The sequence below is a fragment of the Danio rerio genome, chromosome 18 (assembly GCF_052040795.2).
Source record: "Danio rerio strain M-AB ecotype USA chromosome 18, GRCz13ab, whole genome shotgun sequence".
Taxonomy (NCBI): Eukaryota; Metazoa; Chordata; class Actinopteri; order Cypriniformes; family Danionidae; genus Danio; species Danio rerio.
Genome location: NC_141038.1, coordinates 38,337,252 through 38,363,947, shown reverse-complemented (window position 1 = coordinate 38,363,947; position 26,696 = coordinate 38,337,252). Strand labels below are relative to the sequence as shown.

Genomic DNA, 26,696 nt, shown 5'->3' with positions numbered 1-26,696 from the left:
CCCAAATGAATAATAATATTTAAAACAATTGTGCTATATTTACCTTTATTTACTATTAAATATGTCTAATGTAAAATTATGCCAGACTAGCCGATACAATGTTTCATTGAGGCTTTCACATTTTTTAAACAAGGTAAACTATTTGGTACCAATTTTTTTTGGTTACACCACATTGACATTCTTGCAATAATCCCCTAAAAATTTTCTTAAAATGGATTAAAACCAAAAAATTAAACTTGGTCCTCAAAATAGAGAATGTATGAAAGTAATTTGCTTATTTATTTTGAAACTGGAACCTACTTGAATTTATTTAAAAGACATGGACACAAAAAAATGAGCGTCACGTCATTGACCCATTTACAAATTCTTTCTGTGTGCAGTTGTGCTCATTTCTTTTCCTTTTTTTACTCAACAGACTTTCTAGTTTACAATGTTGTGTGAGCCTAAATTGACCCACTTTTGGTACATCAATGCATTGTCCATTATCAATTGCAATTTACACTGAATATAATAAAGTTAGAATATTGGTTTTGCTTTCCTAGTTAGAAATTTGAATTGGGTTACTTGACCAATCTATTTTAATCTCTACAATACATATTATGAAACACATTGCTAATAGAGAAAGTATTCTTTTTTATTTATTTTTATTATTATTTTTTTTGATAATGGATATGGACAGATTTTGTAGTTGTTAATGCTGAGCTGGAGCTAGATTTCCATCCAAGTGTGTGTGTGTGTGTGTGTGTGTGTGTGTGTGTGTGTGTGTGTGTGTGTGTGTGTGTGTGTGTGTGCGCGTGTATGTGTGTGTGTGTGTGTGTGTTTGAGGGTATCAAGCACTCTGTTTGAGTGGTCTGGTTATCTCGTTGCAGGGGGCTGAGAGAGGGCTCCGGGGCCTGAGTGGGGACCACTGTAGGTGGACATTTTTGTTTGTGTGTCTGAGAAATTTGCCTTTGTTCTGGTTGTTTATATAAGGGTGTGGGTGCTGTGAATGTTTCAGGCTTGTTAGGGCACTGAGGGCATGCTGTGCATGTGCATGTGTGTGTGTCTGTGAATGTGTTAAGAGGGAAAAGAGTATGTACTGCTGGTTGTTATTTTTGAGTGCGTTGTTGTGGCGAGCAATAGTGAAAAGCTATTACTCATTTGAGTGAGCAAACAAGCATGTGTGAGGAGAGTACAGTTGTGCTGTTACAACATAAAGCAGATCTTTGAAATAGTGCTAGTTTTACCTTCACACAGTTTTTGTCTCTAAAGAGATCATTGAGGATGTAATGGAATAGGATGTAATGTCCGTTTACATTGTGCAATGATTGTTAGCTTTAAAAGCTTACTATGAAACATTTATTAGAAGCTAACATTAGCTAACACAAGTCTGTTGCACTGCTGCTGTCTAAGTGGACATCAGAGAGTGCTGTAAATAGTTTTTTAATGTATATTTGTATTGTGTGTCCTAAATAAGAAAACTTAAAATAGTTTTTAGATGTGCAATTATTGCACTAGCATTAGCATAACTCTTGTGTACATGTCTTCCAGTGTCTAGTTTTCACTTTTCAAATTACCAAACAATATAAACCTCAAAACAAAACAAAATAATATAGTTTATAATGGTTTGGTGGTTATAAAGGAAATAGTATTGGTTACAGTAATAGTAACTGTAATAGTACCCGTGCCTTCTATTATTGGTATGTTAAAACCACTAAATCCTAAAGGAATATATCCCAAAAACAGCTTTAGTATAGTTTTATTTTTGCTACACAATAAGCATATCTGTACAGAAATGACAGCTAGTAAACATGATGATTATCTCAAATGTTTAGTGAATCTCTGCAGGTCACATTATTTCAACATGGAGACATCACACTACATAAGTAAAAGCCTTTTTAAATAGAATATAATTTATTAGAAAATGTCATTTATACAGTAACATGTACCATTTCTATTAGCTACAAACCAAATATGAAAGCCATACATTAATTGTTTTTATTTATGTGTTAAATTAATAATAGTGTGATAAGCCAATTGTGAAAATATTGTATTAAGTAAATCAATATTTAATATAAAAGATATGGGGATGTCATTTCCGGCTATGAAAGAAGAGTTGTGTCATGGAAGGCTGGAAGCGAAATTTATTTTTTTTTTACCGTGTAACCAACACAATCTCATGGCAATTCGTAACTTTTTCATTTAGTGGCTAATTCGTACAAATTCGTATGATCTAATTTGTACATTTTAGTATGATTTGCGTATCCCCCAATGACGGTTGGATTTAGGGGTGGGGTTAGGTGCCACGCCTCCTTTTTAAAATCGTACATTTTCTTACAACTGAACTCGTACGAATTAGTCACTAAACTGCCAAAACGTAAAATACTTACGTTTTCTCGTGAGATCAGGCTGGTGTAACATAGTTCAGTTAATTTATTATTCAAATTTATCCATACCGACATCAATGGAAGAAGAGACTGATTGCTAGCACACTAAACTAATCCTTAAAATGGCAAGTGATCAGTGTGTGATAAGGAATATTTTTTAATAGTACTTAACAGGTTCTAATTAATCAATTCAATAATACCATGGTTATTTTACCAACCACGTGAAAAAAATACTATAGTATTTTATAATAAATCATATATTTACAGGAAAGTACTTGAATGAATATGTTGTGGTAATTCTATAATTGCTGAGAAACAAAGACTTTTAATATAAACAATTTACCCAATATTGTAAAGTTTTTTTTATTTTTTTATTTTTACATATATTATAGGCCATGCACCACTGTTTATTGTTAAAAAAACTAAAATATAAAGTTAAACTAAAGTGTTTATTAGTTTGGTAACAATTTATAATAACTACACACTATAAATCATTTATTAAGCATTAGCATCTAGTGAATTCATTATCTGTTAAGCATTAACTCTAATTTAATAAACGTTGGTAAGCCGTTTATAACTGCAGCTACAAATGCTCTATTATTGGCTTTTAACCACAATTATAATGTGCTTAATGATTGTATTTTTATACTTTGTTAATAATTTATTTTTCATTACTAAATTAAGTATTAGATCATTTACAAACCATTTGTATTTAAGAGTATAGTTGGAGGTTTTTAAGATCATTCAGAATGAGTTAGCAAATGATTAATTAACTATTCAAATTAACATTTACAATTATTATTATGACATATAGTAATGGTTACTCTGTATGTTAATATATGCTTTATTAACTCAAATTCATGCAGTTTTTTTGTCCTAATCTAAAGTGTGGACTATTTATGCTTAATAAATCACTAATAAATGACAATTAAAGGCTCAGTATCAAATGATCAATAATCTTTGCAATGTTATCTAAAAAAGTAAAATTACTGTAAAGTTTAAACATTGCTGAATAACAAGAGTGTCAAAATAAGACATAAAACTGGATAAAAGAGCAACAATATAACAATTTAACAATATAACAAGATGCAATGTTTAAATTGTACAGTAATTATATTTTAAATAAGGTTGCAAAGATTATTTTTTATTTGAAGTACAGTTTCATTTGTGTATCTTCAAACGAATAGAAATGAATAATGTCGTTTATGTCATTTTTCCTGTTTAGAATATAACTGAGCCTTTAATTGTCATTTATAAGAGATTTAAAAAGCATAAATAGTCCTCACTTTAGATTAGGTCACAAAACTGCATGGAGTTGAGTTAATAAAGCATTTATTAACACACAAATTAATTATTAATATATCCATGAATAAAAAGAATTATAAATGTTGATTTCAATAGTTTATTAATAATATACTAACTCATTCTGAGTGATTTTAAAAACCTCCAACTACAATTAAAAACAACTGGTTTGTAAATGATACAAAACTTAATTTAGTAATGAAAAATAAATAATTAACAAAATATGAAAGTACAATTACTGAGCACATTAAAAATGTGTTAGTGAGTCAAGAATACAGCATTTGTAGCTGCAGTTATAAACGGCTTACTAACGTTTATTAATGTAGAGTTAACGCTTAACAGATAATGAATTCACTAGATGCTAATGCTTAATAAATGATTTATAGTGTGTAGTGTAGTTATTGTTAAGTGTTACCAAAGTATGCTGTAGCTTCATTAAAAAGATATAGTATAAAATAATTTGCTATGGTAAGGTTCAAAAACCCTTGTATTTACTACTAAAGTAGCATTTTAGTTAAATGTTGTTAAAATAACTGGCTGTCAGATCCAATACCAAGGCAAAAATAATATCTAATTAGTTGCAGCAAATGCAGCAGTTTGCATACTAGCCTACACATATTTGTTTTGTTAGCTTTAGCAATTAGCTCATGCTGATATATGCTTTAAATAAATATTTCTTTGTTCAGTTAGGATGATTATTTAAAAATTGCAGTGTTTTCTGACAAATAAAATTTAAGTTTCACATTTAACTTTCATATAAAGATATTTTCATGATCATGAATGGTAATGCTAATGGATATGGGAATGCTAATTGTCACAATCACTTCTAATGACAAAACATTCTAGGCAATTATAAGGCTTTTTGCTGAAACACGAATTATGAAGCCCTTGCTCTCATGCCTATCCTCAGTCAATCAGTCATTCAATCACTGAATCATCTACTCCCAACTCTTAACGGCACTTTTATCAAGCTCTCTCACCAGTGGTTCCATCTCCGCGCTCAGCTCCAGCACTCCCCTCCTCTGTGGTGGACACTTATGAGACAGACGTGACTGCACATCCACGCTGCCTTTTAGAGTTTCCTTACCCAGAATGCCACAGCTGTGTCATTTGCATGGCAGGGTTTGGACCTCTCACTGGAGATTGAGAATGTGGCTTTGAATTATTCATTCATAAGGGACAGAGGGAGGAAGAAGAAAATTGTTCTCCTTTTTTCTCTCCATCTGTCTTTTTCTGCTATTTGATCATGAATTTGTCAACTTCCTCTTTAAATCATCTTGTGATGGTCTGGCTGCTTGTTCAGTACGGTTTGAAGTACTCTATTTGTTTAAGTACTCATGGCTGTCACTCGTCTGGGAATGATGAGTACTGTTTTCCATCAAACTTGGTCTCAGCGCTACTGCAAATCAGTGGTGACATTCTCTGTTTTCGGGGTTTTCTTGTTGTTTTCAGTGGCACCATCTGTTTCCCCACTGGATATATTGGAGAAAAGGAGCCCAAACTATGAGATCCAACAGCAATTTTCAGCCTGGTACACATGAAGAGCAGATTGTAAACAACCATGATCAGTGTCACATCTGTACTATATTAGTGGTGTTTACTACAACATTTACATGATGTACATGTGAAAAGTGCAACAGCTAAACTTTAGAAAACATTGTTAATGCAGAAATAGTATACTCATGATATATGTGACCCTGGAACAAAAAGCCAGTTTTTAAACAACAATTTATACATCAATAAAGATGTATGGTTGATGTATACATTGATGTATGGTTTATTGGAATAGGATGGGGCATAGTAATATCATATAGGAATAAAATAATATAGGATACTGCTTAAAAATTTTGCTTGGATGTATTATATACATACACACGTAACAGAGCAAGGGAATTTTTACAGTATGTCTGATAATATTTTTTCTTCTGGAGAAAGTCTTATTTGTTTTATTTCGGCTAGAATAAAAGGAGTTTTTAATTTTTTAGTCACCATTTTAAGGACAAAATTATTAGCCCCTTTACATATTTTTTCAATAGTCTACAGATAAAACCCTCGTTATACAATAACTTGCCTAATTACCCTAACCTGCTTAGTTAACCTAATTAACCTAGTTAAGCCTTAATATGTCACTTTAAGCTGTATAGAAGTGTCTTATCTAGTAAAATATTTACTGTCATCATGGCAAAGATAAAATGAATCAGTTACTAGAAATGACTAATTAAAACTATTATGTTTAGAAATGTGTTGAAAAAATCTTTCAAACAGAAATTGGTGAAAAAAAACTGGCAAATAATTTGGGGGGAGGGGGGGCTAATAATTCTGACTTCATCTATACACATTTGAGGGTAATACCAAATATATTACCCTATTATTATTATATTGCTTTAATTTGCTTTATATTGCTTTAAATTGCTTTGATGGTATTTACATTCAAATCAGGTAAGCGCTGAAGGCTTTAAAACAACTTGTATGTGCCTTACAATTGTTAAAGAACCAAAAGTAATGGGACAGAATAATAATCATAAATCAAACTTTCACTTTTAATACTTGGTTGCAAATCCTTTGCATTCAATTACAGCCTGGAGTCTGGACCGTATAGACATCACCAGACGCTGGGTTTCATCCCTGGTGACGCTCTGCCAAGCCTCTACAGCAACTGTCTCCAGTTCATGCTTGTTCTTGGGGCATTCTCCCTTCAGTTTTGTATTCAGCAAGTGAAATGCATGATTATGTACAAAATGTGTTCATGGAACATAATCTTTACTAAATGTTTTTATGATTTTTGGCAAAATAGTACATTTTGACTGATAGATTATGAAGTGCATTATGCTAGTTTATAATTCTGTTGTTTTGAAATATGGATAAATTGTTCTGACAGATGTACTTACAGGCATTTAAGGTAAACTACACACACATTTAGTAAATTTATTTTATTTGGTAAATTTAATATACAGTCAATTTAAACGTAATATTACACAACAGCACTAATTATTACTGTATGATCAAGTAATTTTCACATGGTTTAGTATTAGGCAGCATCAGAATAAGTGTATTTTACAGCAGACCAAAAGATTGTTAAAACAATTATCCAAAGGAACTCATTATAAATGCACAGCAACGTTTCTTTAGAAATACAGTCAGGTGTACACTTTTGTTACATTAATATGTCACTAAATACAAATGTTATTTTTTTTATTATTATAATTTTACATTTGAAATAAACTACAATTGCTTTTTTAAAAACTATTTTTGTGTGAAAATGAATAATAAATATATGACTTATTTTGGAGACTTGTGGCTATTACTTGACAAGAAAACATGAGGTAAAAAATCCTATAGATGTCACACAACCAGCGATCGCTTTCCAGAGATCGCTGGTTTTCACACGAACTTCAGGACTACACTTCCGCATTTCCCAGGACTACATTTTCAAACATGCACTGCTCCCAGTCACCCATGTTCACACATCTAGCTTGATTGCACTCACCAGCTGTACCTTGTCAGAGACTGATATCACACCATACATAAGCCACTCATGAACCCATCCAGTTTACCGAGTCTTGTTTGCATTTTGTGACATTACAACGCGTTTCCCTGTATTGTTTCTCTGTGTTAGACCTTAGCCTTGTTTTCCTTGTTCTCCTGTTTAGCCGCCTGCCTTTTGACCTGTTGCCTGTTTATATCGACTACGATTCTGGACTGCCTGCATATACCTGTTTGTACCTGATTTGACCACTGCTTGCCTGACGCTGAATAAACCTGCATATTGGATCTTACCTCCTGTTGTATCTGTCACTTCCACCCCGTCGTTACAATAGAATTCTATACAATATATTGCATATAAACAAAAGAGTATCCCACATGCTGAGGTGGTGTGATGTTTTGGTTTTGACAGCCACATTTTGATATGCTACGGTCACCTTAGCAACCGCAAAGTAATGTCTTGGCAACCATCATGCAGAACACAGCTAGTTTCTATTAAAATTGCAATTAAAATTATTTTAATCAATAATTAAATACTGACACTCTGCACTGAATTATGAATCATTTATACTGCTTTTCTACTGGATATGCCTGTGTTTTGACATAATAAACCCATCACAATGTATTAATACATGTGTCGACATAAAACACACTCACATGCATTCTTTTTCCTGTTTTCTTTTTGTCTAGAAATCATTTTCTCTGGTCATCGAGGCTTTGGACCATGACAATGAAACATCAGAGGCAGGTATGATGATATATGTGTGCGTGCGTGAGTGTGTGACTTCAAAAAATAAAATCCACGGATCATATGTGTCCTCACAGAACCGATTTGTAGCAATATAAAAACAGAGAAAGCAAGAATGAAAAGAGGGACATGGCCAACAACAGACAGTCAATCTGTATTTACCCATCATGCTTGTCTACTGGGGATTACAAGAGAACTGAGTAATGCACAGGGTCAGTCTCCGTGACTCTTTCATTTCCTGTGTTGCTTTCTGATTGTTTCTCCTTATAATTGAAGAAAAGCTCCATGACTGAAAATTTGTTGCTGCATTTTGCACACAGACACTCACACACACACTGATTAGGTCCTCATGTGCCATAATGGCGGCGTCTTTAATGAATAAATTACACACATGTGCATGCTTCAAACAACGGCGAGATACATTTTAATCATTCGCATATTGGCTCTTCATATTCATAAATAAGCCAACTTAATTTGCTGCACAAACATGCAGGCACATCTCTCAGCTGCCTTTCTTCTTTGCTTTTTCTTGTACAAAGATCTGTCTCCTTGATTCTTTTCTAAAATTTTCCCTCTTTGTTAATCTCACATTCTCACTGTCCTCCATCTTCTGTCGTGTCTTTTCATTTACTCTCGCGATCCCTTCTCTTGTTCTTTGGATTTACAGCTTGTCATTGGTGGGGTGAGGCTTAGGTGGGCTCATTCGGGACTCTAAATGATGTGAGTTTGGAATTGAACAACCGTTTTCCCTGCCAGCTTCGGATTATAATACAGCCATGTATTGCGAGTGCCATATAGCTTTAACAGTCTTCACAAAGTCCGTCCTGACCCCATATGTCCTTGAAAAAAGGCTTTTTGAGATGGAACAAAAGAGAGATAGACAGACAGACGAAACGACAGACAGACAGACAGGCAGGCAGGCAGGCAGGCAGGCAGGCAGGCAGATAGTTAGATAGAAAGAGTTGATCAGTTTGTTTCATTGTCTTCTGGATGATCATTAGGGTTGTTCAAAACTTGCAATTGTAATTTATTAATGTTATTAATTGATAAAAAAAAAAAGTAATTGGTTAATTGTAGTTGATATTTCATCATTCTGAAATGTTCTGCATGACATTTGTTGTAGTTGAATTTGGTATATCTAACCTACAGCTTAACATTATTATAATTTTTATAATGTTTTAGGACACTTACTGCAAAGGTATGTTACTGATAAAGTGCATTATGCTAGTTTATATTTCTGTTGTTTTGAAATATGGAACAATTGTACTGACAGATGTACTTACAGGCATTTAAGGTAAACTACACACAAATTTAGAACTATTTTATTTAGTAAATTAAATATACAGTCAATTTAAACCTAATATTACATAACAGCACTAAGTATTACTGTCTGATCAAGTAATTTTCACATGGTTTAGTATTAGTCAGCATCAGAATAAGTGTATTTTACAGCAGACCAAAAGACTGTTAAAATAATTATTTAAAGGAACTCATTAAAAAGCACAGCAACGTTTCTTCAGAAGTACAGTCAGGTGTATATATATAGTGTGTGTGTGTGTGTGTGTGTGTGTGTGTGTGTGTGTGTGTGTGTGTGTGTGTGTGTGTGTGTGTGTGTGTGTGTGTGTGTGTATACACACACACAAGTCTAAATTATTAGCCCCCCTGAATTAGTAGCTACCTTGTTTATTTTTTCCCCAATTTCTGTTTAATAGAGATAAGTTTTTTTTCAGCACATTTCTAAACACAATAGTTTTAATAACTCATTTTTAATAACGGATTTATTTTATCTTTGCCATGATGACAGTAAATAATATTTTACTATATATTTTCAAGACACTTTACAGCTTAAAGTGACATTATAGGCTTAAATAGGTTAATTAGGTTAACTAGGCAGGTTAGTTTAATTAGGCAAGTTATTGTATAATGATGGTATGTTCTGTAAACAGTCTAAAATATATACAACATATATATATACCAACAATCATAATACTGTTTGAGGTTTTCACATCTGCATGCTTTTTTAGTTTCTTGATGCATTCTTTTTTTTTATTTAGTACTTTAATGTTATGTAAACGTACAAAAAATCTATTCATAAAAGATCCAAAATGTACTAACGCTAGTCTCACCTTTTAACTATCCTGACATCACAGATCACAGTATCAATAACAACTGTTTAATTCCTCTCTCAGATGAGATGGATTCTGTGTGATATTTATCTCACATCCTTGATTTAGAGATCAGACATTCATGTAAATTCATGCGCCTGAACATGTCAGTGATAAACTGCTAAAGGTTTTCTGCATGAGTGCAGCTCTGCTCTAGTCATTTACATCTCTAATGGACTGGAGTGATGTTTAAATGGACCACAGCACTAAATTACTGACTTACGACGTTTAATTACTGCATAAACTACAGTCCATTAACGGGAGTAAAAAAAAAAACAGTGTCCAGATCTGTCTGTATGTGTGTGTGTGTGTGTGTGTGTGTGTGTGTGCGCGTGCGTGCGTGCGTGCGTGTGTGTGTGTGTGTGTTTGTGTGAAAATCTGGCTTTAGGGTTTGTGTTTTGGGGTCACTGTATTAGGTTGATGTTTTTATTTTCATTAAGTGCGAGGGGCTGCTAGGATAACTTATCTGTGTTTGAACACCTTCGCTCTTGCATGTTTTCATTCCTTTGTTTTTAAGCCCTGGTGATCTCATCTCAGGCAAGCTTTCTTTCTCTTTCTTTCTGTAGTTATTTGTAAGTGGTAATGCCCTTTATTATTACATAATACATCTTGTTCACCAGGGTTTTTTCAAAGGGGTAACTAGTGTACAAAAGATAATTAATTTAAAAACCCATTATAAAGTATTATCCAGTTTATCTCTGTCAATAGCATTATTGATTAACATAATTAAAATTGATCAAAGATTTAAAATATAAGACTACTCTCTCACTTTACTATTCATTGGCAAATGTGCACTGCTCAGTATGGCCACCGCAGTGAAGGAAGTCCCACCTTCTGGTCAAAATAGCACATCATTATACTTCATGGTCACTTGTTTTTTAAGGGGGTCTGTACAGATTTACTTGTTCATAATGTAACCTCATTGAGTTACAATTATGTCCCTGTGTTGATTTTGACAGGAGGAATGACTTGATCCCATCACATTTTGTGTTCTTCCACACTGTAAAAAGCAATCATAAAAAATAAAGGGAGTAACCCTCTTGCTTTTAAAGCAATTAATTGACTTTACAAAAAATAAAAAAAATAAAAATTGCAATAAACGACATGTTGGCAAAACTCTCACATTTAAAAAAATCTAATGGCTTATTACAGTGTAGTGTCATCCTCCAGTCTTTTTTCTAAATTTGTGTCTGTTTTTCCACTGTTTTAACTGTGTCCTCTGGTTACTATGGAAACAGCCATTTAAAAGACTGGCGTGCTAATCTTGGCATGTGCATTATTTTGAGCAAGCTGGAGACATGTTAGCGCTTAAAAAACAGCAATTATGGGACAGATCACTTCAGATTTTTTTTGTCGATGTAAACATGTAATTTAATTGTGAGTTTCACAGAACATTTTTCAAGATTTCATTGAGATACAGTATAGGGCATTGGTATTGCATGAACTGCTTGGAAGTGTTGAAAATCTGACAGACAACTTATCTTGAAAGGGACTTTGAATCGATTTATTACAAAAAAAATTGACAATTCAAAGTAGAACATTACACCATGGTTAGTTACAACTGATGGCAGTTAAATGCTGGTCTTAAGTAATGAATTAATATTTGTATTCAGCAATGACACATTAAACATTTATTTAGCTTAATAGGCTTAATACATTTATTTAGCTTATAGGCCTAATAAAAAAAAATAAAAAAAAACATTAAGACATTTAAAATATATATACATAGTCACTTTTTACACCAGGGGTCCGTTTTACATACCTCACTTAAATTATTTAATATGATTTTGCAGATCCTGGATCTTTTAGTCTTGTAAACCAATCTCTGAATGAACTGAGCTTAGCTCACTGCATGTGTTGTGAAGGACAGATCTATTAATCCTCGAAATCATGTCCAGCAATGCAACGATTGGCTAACAGCATAGCAGTGTAATGACATCAAGTGATTAATATTCAATTATCCATGTGAGCAAAATTGCAAAAAAATTGTAGTAAACGGTTTGTTAAATATGATACACAACACGCAGTATTTTGCAATTTATTTAGTTCTACTTTATTATAGAAGCTGTTGTGAATTTCTCTAATCCGGGTCACGGCACCAAAAACTGTTGGGAATTTCTGTACTCTGGCTCACAGCACCAAACTGTTGTGAAATTCTAAGATGAGCCCAAAAAAACAGGGACAACTTTCGGTATCTTCAAAGCAGAATTATTTTAACAAGAAGAAGTCAACATGGCTGTGGCGTCATCGAAAGAAACTCTCAATTGGTACAACAGACATTTAGTTTAAATACATTTGATACATGTAGGTAGGGACAGTCATGGTGGGGTCAGTCAAACAAAGCATGCAAATTAAGTGTTGTTGTCAGCAGGGTAACAAACCTATTCAGGCCTGATCTCATCAGTATATAAGTGCCTATTAACGATACATTTTAGCATTAAACAGTGTGCAAATGATGCTCTGGAGACAGAGAAGACAATAGATACAGCTGTGTTGCGAAACTGATAATTTGCATTACTTTGGAGACCGTCAGGGCTCAGGAAACCAAGACATTTTAAGGTTACAACTTTTCAGTTATATATAGATAATATAAATTTATATTGCCACAAAGATTAGGCCAAGTTTCTTAATCGGCGAAAGGAATAACTGCCTGTTTAAATTAATCAAAAAAAGCATTTTGGTATAAGTAAAGGTGTCTGCAAGTTTTGTGAAGCATCAAATCACCTGCAGATTAGCTGTCAAAACATGTGCATGACGTCATAAAAAATCTGTATTATTATTATTATTATTATTATTAATATTATTTTTATTATTATTGATTTGATCAGAAGTGGCAATATTTAAGTTGTTTGTTGCTTGTGGCTTGTGTCCACCTCAAAAGGTAGTCACATATATTCAGCCAGATTGCTTTAATAATGGAGACACGTTTCAAGTGGTCGAATGTGTGTCAATACCCTTTAAAGGGTATTGCTGCTCTCTTAAACCTTGTGGGACATGTTTTGCATAAGTCAAACAGGATTTAAACTTTGCTGTCTGGACCCTTAAGATTGGTTTGAAAACAAATAAAAAAAGTAAAAAAGCATCTTAATCTGTACTGATAATAAATTTGTTAAAATCATTTGAATTCTAATCAATATAGTACTGGTAAACAATTAACTGTGACTGTTACGATTGGCTCAAACACAGTCTTAATAGTAAAGAAAAGTCACGTGTTAACAAAAAACATAACTAACAAAATATATTTAAAACAAAGTCTTTATGAATCCCACATAAAGAGCCTCAGGTGGGAAACCTAATTCAAAAGTCACCAACCAGGCAACCTGCAAATCACAAACCAAACAACACAAAATACTAAGAAGATTTGATAAGTAGAGTTTAGCTTTTTTTCATGTCCTGGAAAGGAAAAATAGAAATGCTGTTTATTTAGTTTTGTTTTAATCTGCTTTCTCTGTTTGCTGCCCCCCTCAGGTCGGGAGGAATTGATAGAGCGCGTGCTTCTGTCATCAATGCTGAACCCAGGTGAGCAGTGGCAGTCTTTCCGGCATCACGGCCGAACATTCACTCTGGAATACAGGCTTCGGTTCCGATGCGATGCCAATTACTATGGCCCGCTCTGCAACAAACTCTGCCGAGCACGAGACGACTTCTTTGGCCATTTCGACTGTGATGCTTCTGGTATCAAGGTGTGTAAGGAGGGCTGGACTGGAGCAGAGTGCAGACAGGGTGAGTGAAGCCAGCACAGCATCTCCATCTACTGTGATATTCAGGACATTCACAGAAATATGTAACAGTTGAACATTTGTTATATACAATTCACACAAATTTATATTTATTGGGGAGATCAAAATTACAAAACATACTATAATTTACTGAATTTTAAAACTGTGCTTTAGTCCTATTTGAAGTTGTCATAACAGGAGAAAAATAACTAAGCATTAACATAAACATTTGTTCTGAAGCGCAGGTTAAATGAGATATTTGGAAAAATTAGAGGACACTCAGATTTTTCACAGTTATTGGTGTTAATCTGGCAGCTGCTGGTAATTTCTTTAATTATCAAACAAACCCTGCAGTGTACAATGGCTGGAATGTCATGTTGACAGCCAACAAGAATCGATAATAACCTTTTTTGAGGTTTCTGTATTGCAACATGACTTTATGACAGCGCATCATTTTTGCATTTTCATGTAGACCAATTTAAAAAGAAAAAAAAAAAAACGTTTGTGTGTGAGATTTTCTTTTTCCAATGGAGGGAAAAACTCCAAAAATATCTGTGTTCACAAAAACTACCATTGTATATGTGCACATGGCCAAAAGTGACTGAAACCCTTTTGACAACATGTTGTCCACAGAGACCACAGAGATGAGCCTTTCAGCCATAGAGAGAGAAGCTGGTCGAGAACTATTTCTACTAGTTTTTGAGCGCTGTGATTCAGTTTTCTCCGGTCATCGTTTTATGCTACAGTCATTTCTGTTCTTTAATTTTGATCAAAATAAAAGTTTTTTTTCAGTTCTCAAAGTATTGATTTTAGTACTAATCATACCACGTTCTTAAATGCCACTGATTGGGCATTGTGTTCACATGCTTAACATATTTGCTACATCTCAATTGGCCTAGTTACAGTGCATCCTAAAAGTGTGTTCTATTTTGTGAATGAAATATACATACTGTGAAGTGTGTAACAGAAGAGTATGAAATCTTGGGGACATACTATTTCCTCATTAATGCACAGTTCTGTTGCCTCGTAACAAAAATGTCAAAAAATGTAGTCACATTATCCCTATTCCTTCCATATTTAATTTTCTACCATACTAGAATTGCAATAGCACAATAATCTGACATTTGTAAGTCTTTCATGCAGACAAATCTCAGGTGTGTTCATAATTATTCATTCATAATTCAATGACCAAACACCTGTTTGTTGTTGCAGATGAAATACATACTGCAGAAACATTTTCCAGTAGGTTAGATGTAAATTAACAATAATTCGAACACCTTAATCAAAGCCTCTCCAATTAACTGTTGATTTCACGCATCCACCATGTTTATAGGTTGTTGTCAATTGTTACTAGGGATGTCCAGATCCAATCATGTGATCGGAAATCGGACATTACCTCCCAATCAAGACTCGAATGTAAAAGTATATTATATATATTCTCATTGTTTTTTACCACATCTATAGTTATGCGGTGGCACAGAGTTAGATCTCTTTCTTGACTTCACACAGAAACAGCAACTCGTGCGGCCTGACATCACTTTGTTGCAGAGACGCTAATGGGCAAATGCCGGCAAAGTAGAACATGGAAGCAGCTTGAAGTGGAACTAATGTGTAACTAATGTGGAACCCTCTAAAGCAGGACGATTTGTACATTCCAATAGGTTGTCACTGAGCCACATCATCGCTCATTACCATAAAGTTGATCTGATTTTAACTCTTTTTGATGCTTAAACCATCCAAAACACAACACACTGCTGTCACCTGAGCTCGCTGAATGACTTCCGTCAACTTTGAAGCTCTTGCTGGTGGCGTCGTGTAACGATGAAAACTATTCTGAAAAGAAAAAGTTTATTATTTATTTTCTATTATATATCTCCACTGTATTACAGAGTCAATGATGCCAATATGAATTTTTCAATTAGACTAGATTAGTTTGCTTTTTGCTGCATTGAATTGCTTTAAAACTAAAATTTAAAACTAGTCAGGACAACAGCAGACAAGTGTGTAATAAAATGGTAGAAAATACCATTTGCTGAGGCAGAATTAATAATGTTTTTTATCAATGGGAATGTCAACAAACAGCAATCTCATACCAAGTTTAAATGTGGGAACATTCACAACTACAAATTCAACAGTTAATTTGTGCTTTTGACAGTTAAGATTTCAGCAGCTGGATTATTTATTCAGATGATCTTCCAACATTCCATAGAGGCCAAATCTGTTTTTCTGCAGAGAATGAATGAAGGGAGAGAGAAATGTCTCCTCTGAGAAAACACATCCTAACAGTGTCTCTTATGATCAGGAAGAGCCCGTATTACCACCAAACCCTAAGCCAAACCATTTAGAAAGCTATGCTAACAACAATTGAGTGCCACTTTATGACTTGCTACATTTAGCAGTTTTTAGTATTCTCTGTATAGATGTGTAATCTTATTTTTTTTTAATGAGGAAATCTTATTTATTGTTGTAAGTTAGCATTGTCAGGTAAATGTTAAAGGCTATTATTGCATAGCCTTTTGGAATATGTGATTCTGATCGGTCTATCACAACATTTTAAGGTTTGTTATTCCCAGATAACAACCATTAAAACGAATAACTCTTTCATCTGGGTATTTTGGTAATTTATCAGTAACGTCATATGCATATTTTTATGCTTGTCTTTTACACTGCTTTTCTTGATTGTTGTGGCACCATCTTGTGTGTGAATAGGTTAGTGTACGCTCCGTTCAGCCGTTTTAGTTATCTGTCATCTTTACATTTATTTAAAGAGTAAAAAAATAAAGCTCGGACCAGTGTTTTGTGTCTAATTGTCATGTAATAAGCCGGATAAATACACCTGTAGGTGGTTGTATACGCTGTAGGTGGATGATTTGTGAGCATTTCAGAGTAACACCGCTGTGTTTCATTATTGAATTAATCCGTAAAAAATATGTATATATGCACACACACACACACACATCCCTAATCAGCAGGTAAAATTGTGCATTTCTTAATTTCTATTGATGTAAGTCTTGGTTAGAGTAATGGCAGTTCTGCTTAAAATTGCTTCTCTTTACACAGAAAGAAATATAACAATTTTTAATGTCTTTGTAATGAGCAAATACATTACAGCTTTCTGAAGATTTATTTAAAGACATAACACCTGTGTGGAAAGGAATAATAAAATGTGAGGTGTTGGACCTGAACATTTGACAAATAATATCTTAAAGCACCATTCACACGGGGCTTTAGCGTTAACGCTTGACTGAAGGCGTGTCTGAAGTTGTGGCTGACGCAACCGTCACAGCAGCTTCAGCCAATGAAATTCAGTCAGCAATAGGCCACTGTTTAGCTGGTGTATTTGCATGCAACGATCTGATTGGCTGCAGTTCCGTCAACTTTTGCAATGAGCAACGCCTCTGAAGCGGCGCAGACGGATACACAATGCAGTTCGGCAACGCCTGACGTCACCCATTCAAAGTGAATTGATGCTGACGCCCAGTGTGAATGGGGTGTAATCCCTGTAAAATCATACTGAAAGTTTTTTGGTGTTAGTATCATTATGTTAGTCATGAGGTTGTCTAAAAGCCATTGTGTTCCAAAACAGTAACAGAACTTGTATTTAGAATATATAAACATAAACAATATATTGTAATATAATATGTAACATACAATAATAACTTTTAGTTTGTCACTTCTGACAAAATGAATCAACAACATTTCTGTAGCAAATCCAATAAGGTCTTCATATTAATAATTTGTTATATTAGCTGTTTTAAAGTAAAATTATGATTGAATTGCCTCGTTATAGTTATGAAATAATTTGACAATCAGAACATGTTCATGGGCAAATAACACCACCACATTGAAATGGTCTATAAGCATATCACAATTTTTTTTTTTTTTTTTTTTGCACCTAACCAAAGTTGCTTGTCTGATGAGTGTTATGAAAAAAATCAACATAAATCATCTGTGTGTATTTTTTATTGCAGCGGTGTGTAAGCAGGGGTGTCACCTGGACCACGGCTCCTGTGATCTGCCCGGAGAGTGCAAGTGAGTCGGAAATATTCAGCTCAACCTCATGAGGAAACATAACTATTTTACAGATTGTCAAAAAATAAGCTAATTCATCAAATTTGTATGAAAACATATATATTTTTAAAAGGAGGCATGTCCCCAAACCCCACCCATGAACCCAACTGTCATTAGGGATGAGGAAATCTTACTAAAAGTATGAATGAGATTAAAAGCAGTCAGTAAATCGAAAAGTTATACGTCCACTGACATATAGCACTGAGGTGTTAAAATTGACCCGGGTTCAATTCCTGGCTTGAGGTCATTTGCCGATTCTGCTCCCCACACTTTCCTGTCTCAACTGTACACTATAAAAAAAAAAAAAAAAAAAAACTTGCTGCTTCAAATTTTTTCAATCAAACTTTATTGATATTAAGTTATATAATATCAATAATATATAATACTTTATATAATATTAAGTTAAAGTTTGCATAACTTAAAAAAATGTTGTTGAAACCATATTAACTTATAAAAACATATAAAAGCAACACAAAAAGTGCATTAAATTGTTACATTTTTACAGTGTACTGTCCTATATTACAAAGGTGAAAACCCCCCTAAAAAATTGCTAAAAAAGTTACACATTTTTGTGGGATTGGAAATATTAAATAAGATGCACGCATACCAGTACAGTGCTCAGCACAAATGAGTACACCTCAATTTGAAAATGTATCTATTTATCAAAGAATATAGGTAATATATATGCGCAAAAAAAAAAAAAAATTTAACAGATATACATTTGAAGTCAGAATTATTAGCCCCCCTTTGGTTTTTGTTTTTTGTTTTTGTTTTTAAAATATTAGCCAAATGATTTGATGAATTTTTTACAGTATGTCTGATCAAATTTTTTTTTTAACAGGAAAAGTCTTATTTGTGTTATCTGGCTAGAATAAAAGCAGTTATTATTTTTTTAAAAGTAATTTTAAGGTCAAAATTATTAGCTCCTTAAAATTTCCCCGATGAGTTATTAAAACTGTTATGTCAAGAAATTTGTTTAAAAAAAATCTTCTCTCCGTTAAACAGAAATTGGGGAAAAAAATAAATAGGGAGGCTAATAATTCAGGGGGGCTAATAATTCTGACTTCAACTGTATATATATATATATATATATATATATATATATATATATATATATATATATATATATATATATATATATATATATATATATATATATATATATATATATGATATTTTTGTCACCAAACATCTTTACAAATAGAAAGATATACATTTAAGTATTATTGCAATAGTAGAAATATTGCAAAAATAAATGACCAACAACAAAATTTCAACAAAAGTTTTTACTCTTTTTAAAAATTTGTTGTAATATTTTTGCCTGACATGTAAATTTGGGCAACTCATTTTCAGACATTTATCATAAGTTATTTTGTTAGATAAGCTCCAGATTTAGCTTCAGTACTGTCTGATCTATTACAGTTGAAGTCAGAATTATTAGTCCCCCTTTTAATTTTTTTTCTTTTTTAAATATTTCCCAAATAATGTTTAACAGAGCAAGGACATTTTCACAGTATGTCTGATAATATTTTTTCTTCTGGAGAAAGTCTTATTTGTTTTATTTCTGTAAAAATAAAAGCATTTTTAATTTTTTAAGAATCATTTTTAGGTCAAAATTATTAGCCCCATTCATTCATCATTAATTTTCTTGTCAGCTTAGTCCCTTTTTTAATCCGGGTTCACCACAGCGGAATGAACCGCCAACTTATCTAGCAAGTTTTTTACGCAGCGGATACCCTTCCAGCCGCAACCCATCTCTGGGGAACAATTATTAGTTACTTTAAGCAAAAAAATTTTTGATAGTCTACAGAACAAACCATCGTTATACAATGACTTACCTAATTATTCTAACCTGCCTTTCAATCTCACTTTAAACAGTACAGAAGTGTCTTGAAAAATATCTAGTAAAATATTATTTACTGTCATCATGACAAAAATAAAATAACTATAAAATAAATTAAAAATAATAATTCAGGGGGCTAATAATTCTGACTTCTACTGTATATATGCACAAATACAATACTGTAAAGCATTCTGTTGACCTTATTCTTCAATGTGGAAGTGCGCTGGTTTTTGCGATTGTTTTAGAACTTCCCTTTTTCAGTTGTCTATGGGAGAAATTACTGGAAATAATAAACTTTAGAAAATGGTCAAACTACTTGCTCTACAAACAAGTGTGTTCATGACTATACAGAAAAAACAGAATAAAACAATGAGAAAACATCAGTTTGCAACATCAAGCAGCATAACAAGCTGTTTTTAATGTCTAAAAATAAATGTAAGTGAATGAGACCGGAAGTCTCGAGCCAAAAAGTTTCAAATGGCTGCGGCTGCTTGTACATGAAAATAAGTTTAATAGAAAATATGAATTTAAATGAGACATTTGTGAAGGGTGTACTAATAAATGCTGAGCAATGTGTATTCACAAGCTGATGGCTTTTGTTTATGTCTTTTTTAGCACTTGATTCATGTTGCAACTTCTTTCTCTGTGTGTGTAGGTGTCATTATGGCTGGAAGGGTGATCTGTGCGATGAGTGTGAGACGTTTCCGGGGTGTGATCATGGCACTTGCACTGAACCCTGGAAGTGTGTGTGTGACACTAATTGGGGCGGCCTGCTCTGTGACAAAGGTGAGATGACACCTGTAACATGAAGAAATGTGCTGGTGGCTTTTTCTGCAAAAATGCCAGTTCTTATTATCAGGGCCATCAGTCAGTTTGCTTGTGATTAATTCATTTTGTTTAGCTTGCGTGTTAACACATTCACTTGCTTTTTTAGGAAGGGAAAAAGTGTTGCGTGTGACACTTGTTGTTGTAATATATGCGCATATTTAAAGACAGAAGGCAAATACAGGTTTCTGAAGATGGTTCACACTGGAAGAGATAATCACACAGTGCATCTTTTTAACACACCCAACATGACAGCTGTGACCTTTGCTTTTAGCAGAACTACATTGCTACAAATTTTGATGTAATTGTTATTCAAATGTTGCTATAATTGCAAATATTAACAAAATTCACTAAAGATTATTTAAAATAGCAGACTAAAGACTCCAAATATTATAATAGGCTATGCTTGTAAGACGTTTAATAATTAAAGTACATATGTCAGGACATTTTCCTTTGGCTTAGTCCCTTTATTCATCTGGGGTCGCCACAGTGGAGTGAACCTCTAACTTATCCAGTATATGTTTTACACAGCAGATGCCCTTCCAGCTGCAACTTCGTTCAGGGAAACATCCTTACACTCTCACTCACACTCATACACTATGGACAATTTAGCTTATTCAGTTCACCTATAGCACATGTCTTTGGACTGTGGGCGAAACTGGAGCACCCGGTAGAAACCCACGTCAACATGGGGAGAACATGCAAACTCCACACAGAAATGCTAACTGACGCAGCTGGCACTCGAACCAGCGACCTTCTTGCTGTGAGGTGATAGTGCTAACCACTGAGTCACCGTGTTGTTGTACACATTAATAAGTGTTTAAATGTTTTTGAAAGAAATCATAAATGTTTGCAAGGGTGTATTTGATTTAAAAAAAGCATCACAACGATAAAATATAATAAATACTTAAAACTATTTCATTATATTTTGAAATGTGATTTATTCTTAAACAATCCTTCACCAATGATTATAAATTACTGATTTGGTGTTGAGGATAATTTATTATCCATAAACAGCATTTTTTTGAAATACAAATAATTTATAGCCATTTAAATATCTTCTTACTTTTCGGAAAGTAATAATTCCTTGCAGAACTGAATTATTATTAAGAAAACACATACCAAATGTACTTTAACTGTGTATAAAGAATAAAATATAGGCAAAAAACATTTGTGATGTTTTAAAATAAAATAGTTTTATTTCAAACCCAATAAAGTGGATGGAGTAGCTCTGCCATATAAAATACTACTTGACAGATGCCAATAAAATAGGAAAACACTATATTTTATCTGAAATATCTGCTATTATCAGCTGTCAGTCAATCATTTCAAGAGTTCCACATAGATATGCTTGGCATTTATAGCAGGTTTGGCATGCTGTCCCGGGAGAGAACCCTGAGCTCGGAGATATTTAAGCCCAGGTCTCCTGCCTGGTCTAGAAGCATATCAGGAGATCCGAGATCAGGTAGGTCTTGATCGCTCCCCCTTTAGAAGGGGTGAAAAAGGAGGAGATAGGGTGGAAAGGGAGGATTCTTCCAAAACGAAGATAGAGCAATAAGGAGAAAGTGATCCATTTGTATTAAGTTAGGATCATTCTGATCGGATTATTACTGATTATGGATGAGTGGCCAGCGGTGCACAATCATATCATGTGCTCCTCTCGAAATTAGTTTATGAATCTTTACTTCTGTGCAGGGTTCCTGACAAAACCATCTCTGTCATGTCTTGACAACTCAAAGCTGATGATAGCAGAATGAAACAGTAATAATGTCAAACTTTATGAGTTAAAGTTTGTGTTAAAGTATTATGATTTTGTTACAAATTAACTGCATTAAACATGTTTTATTATAAATAATATGTCACAAAATGGTACTTGATTTGAATGTTGCTGCTGTCAGGCAGAAACTTTGTATCTTCACATTTATATATTTTTATAAATAATTGCTATTGGTCACCCTTTATGTCTGTCTAGAGATTTTATTAGTTATCCAATTAAATTATAAAAATAATTATTTATATAAATTATTAAAAAAAAAAAAAAAATTCACTCATTCATTTTCTTGTCGGCTTAGTCCCTTTATTAATCCGGGGTCGCCACAGCGGAATAAACCGCCAACTTATCCAGCAAGTTTTCACGCAGCGGATGATCTTCCAGCTGCAACCCATCTCTGGGAAAATTATTATTTTATTAATATTTTATTCTTTTTATTATAAATTCATTTAAAAAAATAATATATTTATATAATTTATTGTGATGCCAATTGAGTATTTAATTCTTGAATGATTCTGTAAAAACAATTTAATCAATATCAAACATTGTTAATCAGCAGGCTAGGAACAGTAATAGGAAAAAAATAATGTAAGATGTTTCTCAATGTTTCTCAATATCTACAGATTTTTATTTTAATAATATAATAATAGGGCAGCGCGGTGGCGCAGTGGGTAGCGTTGTTGCCTCACAGCAGAAAGTTCACTGGTTTGAGGCGCTGGCATTCAGTTGGCATTTCTTTGCGGAGTTTGCATGTTCTCCCCGTGTTTGCGTGGGTTTTCTTCTGGTGCTCTGGTTACCCCCACAGTCCAAAGACATGCACTATAGGTGAATTGGGTAAGTTAATTGTCTGTAGTGTATGTGTGTGAATGAGTGAATGAGTGTTTCCCAGTGATGGGTTGCAGCTGGAAGGGCATCCGCTGTGTGAAACATAGGTAGAATAAGTTGGAGGTTCATTCCTCTGTGGCGACCTTTGATTAATAAGCCAAAAATATATTAATTAGTAAGCCAAAAATAAAATGAATTAATAATTTAATAATAATTATAATCATAATTTGAGATATAATTTAAATATTTTATTAATTTTTTCTTTAATTTTTAAGATAATTGAGAAGAGTTTCTGCCCAACAGCAAGGGTTTACAGAGTCATGAATATCACTCCCCGCTTACAGCAAAGGCACTGTTTGTGTAAATTGATCCAGATTAGCAGATCTGGACCCACGCATGGGGTTTTGTCAGGGCTTTGTAGAGGTGTAAGCTGATAGTCTTGGGTAAACAGAATGTGAGCCGAGTGCCTTTTTGGAAACGGAGGCTAAAACAGGCACTTGTCATTTATCGTTTATGTGAATTTTACACACACACACACACACACACACACACACACACACACACACAGACTAAACATGTGTGACCCTAGAGCACAAAACCAGTTTAATGTTGCATATGTATATTTATGGCAATAGCCAAAAATACATATACTATTACAATTCAAAACATTTTATTCTTGTTTTATGTTTATTTTTATTTTATGTTTATTTGTATAGCACTTTTTTTTACAATAAATATAATTTTAAAGCAGCTTTATAAAAGGAGCACATTGTTACAATACTGTCAAAATCAGAAAGAATAAAGGTGTAGTGTTTAGGGTGGACAGTAAATATACATAGTCAGTGATCATAGTCATAAATTAGTGGTCACCGACCTTTTAAAATTCCTAACCTTAAGCTTGCTGAAAGGCAAAACTTACCTATCAAGAAGCTTTTTTTTACACAATGTTTAAACACAGTTGTGTAGCAGCAGTCTGTGAATATAGCCAGCCTCAAATGGTAAACATGTACATGACATCAGAGGGGGAAAGCCCCGGCCATTAGTGACAATCTTTCCCACATTAGCATTAACAGCCCTGAGTGAGAAGCAGCCGTCTACCATTAGAGTTTACACAGCATACCTGCTGAAGATAATGCCAACTAAGACACAAGAGCATTTTAAAAGTGGAGTTTTAGGAGCTGTAATAAAATTCTTTAAATAATAATAACTACAACAACATTAATAAACATACTAAAGTATTATAGCATAATAAAACGATAGCAATTGTGGATTTTGCAGCACAAATTCACAATGTTATAAATAGGCAAACTGCTGCTTGCAGCTTGATATTGTTATGGGTGCTTAGGGCCCGATCAAATCAAACATGTTGTTTGGGGTGAGAGGAACCATTTTAAAGGGCCATGATACCTCCTCTTTCGGTTTGATTCTACCTCAGAATTAAAAAAAAGAAAAAAGCTTCATAATGGGTGTTGAGCGCAGAGGTGTCAAAGTAGGTCCCTCTTTATTCCAATCATAACCCTGCTGGAAATCTAAAGAATTTTAAACATAGTTGAACACAGCAGCAGGGATATAGGCGATGTGTCTGAATGGTAACAAGCTCAACTGATAAAAGACAAACTCTGCCATTCTCCAATTCTTGTCCAGCTCTCTAGACTAAAATGCTTGCTGCAAACCAACAGGTTTGCTGTACCCTGACAAAATCAGGGAGAAAAGCATGCAACAAACCCTGTGGATTATAGAAACAAACACATATGACCTGTGCCATGCACAGATGCAGTCTCACCTGCAGTCATTAGGTCTCACAGATTGACAAGTCTGCCTTGCCTTCAGAAAGTACGTGCTCTCATGAATAATTAAGAAGCAGGATCTTCTCATAGGATAAGAAAACTTAGCTGTGAATAATAATGAGAAACTGACATCACTCCTCTTGCCAATTTGCGCAAGATCTCAAAATTATACAGGTTTATCCACAATTAAAGCTAACAGCTGCGAACATTGTCTTAACTGATGCTCAACAACGCAAATCTGTTAAAATCTTTAAAAAAAAAACTAAAACTTGAGGCTTTCTTGAACCTTTAAAGTAGTTTTCTATTGGCAGTGAGCATTTTTCATGATGCTTATGCACCCTGGATGCCCCATGTTTTTGCAGGAGCATTCTGAGCATTAACATGACATACTGTAAACATGTTAAATGGTTCATGTTACATGACTTTTTTATACATTTCCTACAGTAAATATATCAATACACTGTTTTTATCAAAAAACATTTACATTAAAGGCAATTTTCTTAGTTTATAGTTTTTTTTTTTTTGATTACTCGGTTTCCAGAATTTTAAATAGATGATAGACCAAATATTTTCCTGTCATAATAACATACAGATCAATGGAAAGCTTCATTCATTAATTTTTCTTTGGCTTAGTCCATTATTTATCAGGGGACACAGCAGAATGAACCGCCAACTATTCCAGCATATATTTTACGCAGTGGATCCCCTTTCAACCGCAACCTAGTACTGGGAAACACCCATACACTCTCATTCACAGACGCACTGAAACACAACAACAATTTTAGTTTATTCAATTCACCTATAGCGCATGTCTTTGGACTGTGGGGAAAACTGGAACACTCAGAGGAAACCGACGTGAACACGGGAAGAACATACAAACTCCACACAGAAACGCCAACTGAGCCGAGGCTCGAACCACAGACCCAGCGACTGTTGCGACAATGCTTCGCCCTTCCTGCATAAATCTCATTATCAAAACATTGACACTTTTTGACACTTGGTTTTGTGGTGCAGGGTCACATGTGCAGACATATGAATTGAAGGTTACTGAACTTTACTGTAGGTTCCAGCTTGATCTCAATGATTCTGTCACACAGACTTCCTCTAAACTCGCAGTAGCCAGTTTACCAATGCTGCATCATTTTCCATCTCAGTGCTGGTTTTAATTTCAGTGTCTATTTTGTATGTTGTGGTTGTAACTCTTCCAGTTAAGCATGCTTGAGCACTGTGGGTAAATCTTCAGGAAACAATCCATTTGAGTTGAACTCGTCCCCTCAAGCGTGACCTTGTAGGAATTCTTGGTTAGATGTTGCATGATTTATGAAACAACCTACATTTAAACAATGGCTTAGACGTCAAACTCGATTTGTGTCTAGGCCAAACTGGCATTTTGTGCAGCCCCATGAGTCCGTGGAACCCCAAGTGCTTGAAAGAATTGTTTAAAAATCTTTTTTCTACAAGCAACAGTTCCTAGTGGTAAATGTTTATTTTAGTGAGCTATTATACACATATAGATTACAGATGTTAGTAGACTGTATTGATAGAAGTGGTGGCATGTGGGGATCGCGGATTATTAAAGCTGCTTTCACATAGCTATCATTGCTTTTTGATTTAATAGTTAATAATGTATGTTTCTAACAAGCCCTTTAATAATGATTTTTACAGTACGAGTTTATGCATCAATGTGTTTTATAGGATTTGAGAGCGAAATTGGTCATGTGAATCATGTGGCTTTAATTTGTCCTCAGCTGGTTGGAGGGTTGTTTATTTTTCTTTCTTTCTGCTAGGAAA

At 34.0% G+C, this 26,696-nt stretch overlaps 1 protein-coding gene across 1 annotated transcript in view; it reads left to right on the top strand.

Moving 5' to 3' along the window:
• The window catches only part of LOC100535882 (uncharacterized), a 120,101-nt gene that overhangs the window by 74,400 nt on the left and 19,005 nt on the right, over window positions 1–26,696 (top strand). The window contains exons 3-6 of the mRNA XM_087293328.1: window positions 7,842–7,899; window positions 13,533–13,787; window positions 17,755–17,815; window positions 20,353–20,483. Of these exons, the coding sequence (XP_087149454.1) occupies window positions 7,842–7,899; window positions 13,533–13,787; window positions 17,755–17,815; window positions 20,353–20,483 (505 nt within the window). The remainder of the gene's footprint in view (window positions 1–7,841; window positions 7,900–13,532; window positions 13,788–17,754; window positions 17,816–20,352; window positions 20,484–26,696) is intronic.